The 8,151-nt window shown below is 52.0% G+C and overlaps 1 protein-coding gene across 2 annotated transcripts in view; it reads left to right on the top strand.

The window, feature by feature from the left end:
• Positions 1-2,662: 2,662 nt before the first annotated feature.
• The window catches only part of LOC108315475 (protein kinase C epsilon type-like), a 198,658-nt gene continuing 193,169 nt past the window's right edge, over positions 2,663-8,151 (top strand). For both annotated transcript variants that reach the window (XM_017544822.1, XM_017544824.2), the window contains exon 1: positions 2,663-3,223. In XM_017544822.1, the coding sequence (XP_017400311.1) occupies positions 2,876-3,223 (348 nt within the window). In that variant the 5' untranslated portion in view covers positions 2,663-2,875. The remainder of the gene's footprint in view (positions 3,224-8,151) is intronic.

Raw genomic sequence — 8,151 nt, 5'->3', positions numbered from 1 at the left:
TTTTTTAAAATTGTATTAAAATCTTTATCTTGATTATGTTTATTGTACCCTTTACATTTGGCCTCTGAAAAGTATCCCATTCATCTCACTTTGGTGCCAGCTCTGCTTCCCAAAAGCATTTTCAGAAGATCAAGCCCTATTTGCCACTGCCTTGCATCACATGCGCTGGGAGGGGGGAAAGGGGCTTCATGAGAATTGCAGGATGGAAGGAAGAAGCAAAAGGGAAAAAAGTAATAATCAAAGAAACAAAAATTAAACAGTAATGAGAAGCCCCTTCTTGTGCTTTGTCAAACAGACATATTTTAAGACATCATACCTCCAGCTGGGGGAGTGGCAGGGTAAGACAACAGTTGAAGCCCTGGCTCTTTACATGGGAGCTACCTAGATCGTACGGAGGACCGAATCTTAACACCATCTCTATCCAGCTGCCCCATTCAACAGGGCAGGCTGCGAGAAATTACTGTATTAGGAAGCTCCAGAGCAACTGCCTGTCCTTAGGAGATGGCCGAGGGGCTTTTCTGATCATTTTGGGGACCTGTTTGCTGCACTGCATATCCTGTTTTTCTAGGGGCTGCCTCCTTCCTCGCCTTTAGGCCTTTTTAAGCTTTTAAGCTGCAGGCAATGATAACCTTTATCCACTGAGGAAAAAGTGATTGGGAGGCGCGTTTTAAATTTTGGTTTACACAAACCAGACCCGCCAGATGAACACTCAGCTTACCACAATACCTACAAATTCCCAGACTTGACTTGGCACACGGGCGAGGGCGGAGGTTTTCTTTCCTCACTTGCATAAGCCCCAGCTCCCCGGCTGCAGAGCCGACCTCTTCCCCGCGCGGTCTTCGCGGGGGCCCCAGCTGGGCCGCGCCCCTGGGCCCCATGCTCCCGGCCCTTCCCTCCCAGGTTTCCAGTCCCCGGCGCGGGGCAGTCCCTCGCCGACCGCCGGCCCCGTCCCGGCTCCCGCCGAAGAAATTCTTCCCAAGCAGCCCAGGGCTCGCCTCACGTGACCAGCCGCGGCGGCGGCTTCCAGCGAGAGTTTAAAGGTTACAGAGGAAATTAGCATGGATGGAGCCGCTCGCCCCCCGGAGGGCGCGCCCCATTTCCCCGCAGCCCGGACGGCAGCTGCCAGCGCGCTGATCGGAGCCGAAGTCCCCCAAAGGGGCACCGATAAGGTCCAGCGTAAATAGGAACAGTCACTTTGCAAAAAAATAAACAGACCGCAAACCAAACCGGCGCTCTACCGAGCTTTCACTTGTCAACAAGTTCTCACAGCCTGCTAAGTCCAGGACAGATCCCAAAGGGGAGAATGCCCCGCCAAAGAAAGGCAAGAGAAAAGAATCGAGTTTAAAACCTCACCCGAGCCAGACTCGTCCCTCCCAACCCCCCACCCCCACCGCAGCGGATCACAGCGTCCCGGGACTGAGTGACAGAAGGGCCAGAACTCCGCAGGCTGCTTCTGTCCGCCGCCGCCCGAGTTGGGGTGGGCAGGAGTAGGGTCCGAGGGCCTTTGGGGCAACCTGGTCCCCTCCACTCCCCCATCCCGGGCTCTAAAAGACTGCGTTGGCCGCAGGGTTCCCGAGAGATGCGCAGCCCGGGGCCTCCCGGTGGGGACCAAAGGAGACCCATCCACCGCCCGCGCCACGCGCACCCAGCCCAGCGCCGCCGCTCCCCCAGGTCCTGCGCGGGGTCCCCGCCCGGCTCCCCCGCCCGCCGCCGCGACCCGGGCAGCCTCGCCCGCTCTCCGCCGTTCTCTCCTCGGCTCACTTTTTCCGTATTGCTCCCCCAACCGGCAAAACTTTCTATTTCCCCAAACACTGCCGTGCGCGCGCGCGCGTGCACACACACACACACGCACTCGCACACACTCACACACACTGACGTCTTTTGCGCATTTCCTGCATTAGAGGGAGGGAGACTCGCTCGCACACCGACGGAGGGAGAGGAGACCGCGGGGGAGCGCGGACTGGCGGGCGGCGAGTGAGCGGCAGCTGAGAGCGGGGACGCGGGGAGCGCGGCGGGCGGGCGCCGGCGCCCAGGAGGTGGGGCCGCGCCGAGTCGCAGTCCCGGCCCCGCCGCCGCGCTGCGCACCGCCCGGTGCCGGCCTGCGCCCCGAGCCGGATCGGCTGCCGCCCGGACTCCCGAGCCCGCGCGGATGTGAGATTCCGGGCTCCTGGCGCCTCCCGATCGCCGGCTCTGGCGTGGCGCTGCTTCGCCCAGGAGGCGGCGGCCCCGGCTGGCCGTGGGGCTTGTGGATTTTTAAAAATTTGGCTCCGAGGAGGACCATTTCCTCTCGACATGCATCCCTCCGGATAGACTGAACATCCCTCGGTCCACCCCCCGCCCCGTGCGGTCAGAAGCAGGCGCTGGGTGTGCGAAGAGGATCCGGGTTGAAATCTGCGCCCCCGGTTCTCGTCTCCGCCCCGTCCCACCGCCCCATCCCCCTCCCGGAGTCGAAATTTCCCGGGATTATGTTTCGGAAAGGTAGGTAAGCGCCGGGCGCGGCGCCCGATTTCCCGCAGCCCGGAGCCGGAGAGCCAGCGAGGCAGCCAGGCAGCCCCCGCGGCTTGCAGCAGAGCCGACAGCTCGTCTTCTCTTCTGGAGGTGCAGCTGGTGGTCGGGGGGAGAGACTTGCTCCAAGCACGGACGTCCCCCAGCTCTCCCCCCTCCCTGTTTTCCGTTAGGAACCCGGCGAGGAAATACATGCACTGGCTGAGAATCGCCCGCGGCAGGGCGCAGCGCCACAAGGTGTAGGGAGTGTGTGGGGTGGGGCGAAAGGGGACCCAAGAGTCCCCGTGGCTCGGAGCGCCGGGCCGTCGGTTCTTCATTCCTGCCCTCGGGGCAGACGGAGTGACCCCGGCCCCCACTCCCCGCCCCGACCATGGTAGTGTTCAATGGCCTTCTTAAGATCAAAATCTGCGAGGCCGTGAGCTTGAAGCCCACAGCCTGGTCGCTGCGCCATGCGGTGGGACCCCGGCCACAGACTTTCCTTCTCGACCCCTACATTGCTCTCAATGTGGACGACTCGCGCATCGGCCAAACGGCCACCAAGCAGAAGACCAACAGCCCGGCCTGGCACGACGAGTTCGTCACTGATGTGTGCAACGGGCGCAAGATCGAGTTGGCTGTCTTTCACGATGCCCCCATCGGCTACGACGACTTCGTGGCCAACTGCACCATCCAGTTTGAGGAGCTGCTGCAGAACGGGAGCCGCCACTTCGAGGACTGGGTGAGTCCGGGGCCTCTCCGTCGGTCCGGTAACCCGGTTGTGGGGTCCCGCGGAAAGATTCGCTGGCCTTGATCGTAGGGCTCCGGGACTCCGTGACGACTGGGGGGTGTGTATGCCTGTAGGTCTCAGTTTCCTTGGGGAGGTACACTTCACTTCGTAGTTGGGGAGAAACAGGCATTGACGAGGAAGATGAGACTTGGAAAGAGGATGTGGCCCTCTGCCCCCTCTGTGCCCTCCAGATGGTGGTGCTGCGGGAGGTTTCCAAACTGGGAGAGCCTGGGCCGCTGGTGCTGAAGGTTGGCCGAGGACCCGGCTTTCTTCCGCAGGCGCGTGGTGGGCTGGCTGTGTGTGATTGTGTGTGGGTGGGTCCCTCCGTCCTTGGAAAGGCACGTGGAGCCTTTGACTGAAGCCTTCTTGCACGTCCTGGCTTTGTCCTGCTTAGCCGAGTGAGGAGTTGCTTTATTTTTCCCTCCCGGAGGAAGCTGGTGTGTTTGTATGCTTCTGCATGGCGGTTAGCTCATCATCTGACATACAAGTAGAAAAAAAGTGTCCTCCTCCAGGATGTCCCCTCTACGGTCCCAGAAACATCAGCCGAGCTTGTTTTGTCCAATTCATTGCCCCATCCATGCAGGATGAATGTTGCATTTGAAGAGGGGTTCTGCTTGTGGGTAATTGGAAGTCAGTGCTTTGAATCTTATTTAAAGTTATATTGTTTCTCTGTTTTGATTGTCAAGATACTGCGCAATAAAAGACGATTTCTGAGTCTGAGATTAAGTAAATTGTTAATTGATTTCATTGTTAAACTATTAAGGATTTGGAAATAGGCCTTGTCTCAATGTACTATAAACCAAATGCATCCAACCTTGGCACTTGGACAGAGAGAAGCAAATCTTCGTTGTTTTTTTTTTTGTTTGTTTGTTTTTGTTTTTGTTTTTGTTTTGTTTTGTTTTTTTTCTCTTCTTGAAAGGAAGGTGTTAATTTAGGACATGGATTTCTGTGTTTTCAGGTTTGTGACATGTTCCCACCAAGAGTAAGTACAAGTGTTCCTCTGGATGTATATGTTTTCAGGGTTCTTTGGTCTACACAAAAAGTGAGAGATCTCTCTAAGCCTCAAAAGTGGTATAGAGCAATTGCTTTTTATTGAAAACCAGATAACTTCATGGATCTCCTAGAGGTCAGAAGTTGCACATGAATCACTTTGGCATATCAACTTACATATTTTTTTCAAGGACACGGAGTTTTAGGGAGAAATAGGAGAGAGCCTTTTGTTTTTATGCTCATGGCTGTGATGTAGTCTGCCTGAAACCATGGTTACGGTCTCACAGTGAAGCTCCAACAAGCCACATGCGTAGAACTCTAGATTTGTGGTTTGCACTTTGGAAAGCAGGCAAACCTTTATGGAATCCCAAGGAACTCCATGGCATTCCATTCTACTTCACAGATGTCCCTCATCTCTGCTTCCCTAAGCCTCCACAGCAGAGCTCCCACTCATTCCCCATTTCCTTTCCATGCATGGCCTTTGGGCCCTTTCCTCAGGGAAGCAGTGCATATGAGAGGGGGAGCGGAAGGGGTAACTTATTTCAGAGGCAGACCTTGACACTGAAAACCTGTGATTTTGGAGTTGTTGTTTTTGGACAGGAAAGGGACCGAAAAAACTTGACCCTGGTAGCTAGGAGATGTGGGCTTTTTGCAGTGTATGCAGATGAGGGGCTTGGACAGGGGGGCAGAGAGCAGGGACAAGGAACAGCAGGTCCGCATTTATCGAGAGAACAGATGTTGGTTGGAGGGAGAGTGTCTTCGTATCTCTGGTGATGCTTTGCTGGGCACACCCAAAACTCTGGGAGCTCTAGGACACGGGTCCCCACCTTCATCACTCCTAGTGAAGCATGCAGTGGGAACTTGTTTGGTTATGATCCTCTAAGGTTCTCAGATTCATGTTGGATTTGTCTCTAGACCAGATCATCTAGTGCACAGGCAAGTTTTACAGACGAGGACATTGAGTTCCAGAGAAGCTAGATAGAGAGCTAGGGTCACGTGACAAGCAAAGGTGGGCTGGAAGTAGGGCCCTCACCTCCTTGCCCACGGCTTGTCTGATGGGGAGCCCAGCCTGCCTATCTGGCCTCCCAGCCTGTTCTCCCTGCAGATCTGTGTGCTGTGTCCTTGACACTTTTATTGTGCTTGATAACTTCATCTCTTTTGCCTTATGGCAAGTGTGAATTAGGTATGGCAGGTATTGGACAAACTAAAAAACTTGAGATAGAGAAGCCCAAATTCTCAAGGATGAATCAAGTGGTGGGGCAAATTCAGAATGCTCATCTGTTTTCGCTAGAGGATGCTGTGGCCACTCTGGTTCCTCCAGGGTGAAGGTGGGGATGCATTGGCAGGGGTGACTGGCCTTTAGAAATGGAGGCAATTTGCAGCTGGGCTAAGTTCGCCTTTCCCAGTCTTAATATTCAGGGTAAACCCACGGGTTCATCGTACCTTTGGGTAGAATCCTCTGGGCTCAGGTCTCTGCACTTCTTACCTGGCAGGAATGAAGAGACACACCCTTCTCAGGTGCGGCTAACTGGCCTGAAGTAAGGGGATGTGGATAGCATGAAGCAGCTGCTTCTCATTGCTGCAGAACACTGGATTCATCTGCACTTTCAATTTACTTGTATTCCTGGAGCTTCTATTTTGCATTCAGGTCCAACCAGGGAAGCTTAGCACTGTGGGCAATCCAGAGGAAAATGAGGTCCTGGGTCACTCTCAGGGGTCTCCATTTCACTAAGGAAATGACACAAAGTACTTACATATACATCAAGCTTGTCCAACCCATGGCCCTCGGGCCACAAGTGGCCCAGGATGGTCTTTGAGTACTGCCAAACACAAATTCGTAAACTTTCTTAAAACATTGAGGGTTTTTTTTTGCAGTTTTTTTTAGCTTATCAGTTATCGTTAGTGGTAGTGTATTTTATGTGTGTCCCAAGACAGTTCTTCCAGAGTGGCCCAGGGAAGCCAAAAGGTTGGACACTCCTGATACAGACACTTAAGTAGCAATTAGGTTCCATACCAGTGGTACCATGAGTATGTTAAGAGTTCAAAAAGGGAGTGGCCTAGGCACCGTGGCTGACGCTTGCAGTCCCAGCTACTCGGGAGGCGGAGCTGCTGGGAGGATCGTTTCAGCCCAGGAGTTCAAGATCAGCCTGGGCAACGGAGTAAGACTCCATAGCTAAAGAAAACTTAAAAATTAGCCAACTCTGCACCTGTGGTGCGGTGTGTGCCTGTAGTCTACTCTGGAGGCCGAAGTTGCAGGATAACTTGAGCCCAGGAGTTCAAGGCTGCAGTAAACTATGATCTGACAATCAGGCCACTATATTTCAGCCTGGGTGACAGAGCGAAATCCTGTCTCTGGAAAAAAAAAAAAAAAAAAAAAAAAAAAAAAAAAAAAAAAAAAAAAGGGTAGGAAGAACTGGAAGAATTCAGGAGGGCTTTTGGAAGCAGGCATGAATGAGCTGGGCATGAAACAGTAGATTACATTTAAAGAGGTATCTGCATACCTCAGAGCAGTGCTTCCTGGCACGACCACTGCAGGAATAAAGGCAGACAGTCCTGTGGTCAGGGGTTGGAGAATGGATCAGCAGGGTGGAAACTGAGTGTACCTGTTGGTAAGGAGTGGGCAGGACAAGGTTTCCCAAATGTAAGACATTGATCTGAGTACTGCCTGTGCTTTTATTTACTTAATAGTTAAAAAATGGATTCTTTTCTTTTCCACTTAGTCTTTTCTTAAGCACTGCTATTCATGAAATCACAGGTTTGGAGAGTATAGTTATAACTTTTCTTTATTCACATTAAAATAAACAGGGCTCTACAATACAGAAAAGAAGTTCATTCCAGGTGTCTTTGAGCTTCGTTAGTGATATGGGGCCCATACTTTTGAAACTCTGCAGTGGGAGAAAGTTTAGATAACTGAGGTAGATTCTAGAATGCGTAAAAGCCAAGCTGAGATAATTATTCTTCAGATAATGGGAGACATTTCAGTTGTGATCACAAAGGGGGTTGCTTTGGAGAAAGCTCATTTCAAAGAGAAGGAAAGATTTTGCTGATGCTTTGAAGTAAAATCTATTATAACACTATCGCTATAGCTGGGTTTTCCAAGAATCAGTTAATAACACTACTCAGACTTTCATGTGTATAAGAATTACTAAGGGAAGGTGTTAAAAATATAGATCCCCTGGTCCAACCTTGAGAGCTTTTGATGCTACGATTTGGAATAAGCTGGGACTCTACATTTTTAACCAGCTCTCCCAGAGATTCTGACCAGATGAGGCTTGCTTTGAGAAACACTGGGCTAGAATAGAAATTGCAGGGCAGAGAGGGCACCAGATAATTAATGGATCAAGCATTCGTACATAGATGTATCTTGAAATGTGACTATAGAACTTTATAGCTTTTAAAGAAAGATTTAGAAGAATAATTATGTGAACTAGAAGTATTGGGATTCATGTTACAAGCGGAGGCAGAATGAATGCTGGATGGAGTGGCATTGCATTGGCACAGGGGTGAAAGTCAGGTGGGGCAAGGATTGGGGCTTTAAGGGCTGCGTGCAGGTGACAGCTGGCTGGCTCATTCACATTTTGGATTTTGCTCTGTCATTGCTTCAGTAGTCTTCACACTGAACTCAGTTTCCTCTTTGTTCTACTGCCCTGCCTCTGATGACAACTTTGGTGAGCGCCATTCCCTTGCTATATTCTGTAGAAGAGGCAGGCTTCATGACCAGACTGACCAATGTGGAGAAACCCTGTCTCTACTAAACATACAAAATTAGCTGGGCATGGTGGCACATGCCTGTAATGCCAGCTACTCGGGAGGCTGAGGCAGGAGAATCTCTTGAACCTGGGAGGTGGAGGCTGTGGTGAGCTGAGATGGTGCCATTGCACTCAAGCCTG

The sequence above is a fragment of the Cebus imitator genome, unplaced genomic scaffold, assembly GCF_001604975.1.
Source record: "Cebus imitator isolate Cc_AM_T3 unplaced genomic scaffold, Cebus_imitator-1.0 Scaffold172, whole genome shotgun sequence".
NCBI lineage: Eukaryota > Metazoa > Chordata > Mammalia > Primates > Cebidae > Cebus > Cebus imitator.
The sequence above is the reverse complement of the archived record's forward strand: the minus strand, read 5'-3'. Positions and strand labels throughout refer to the sequence as shown.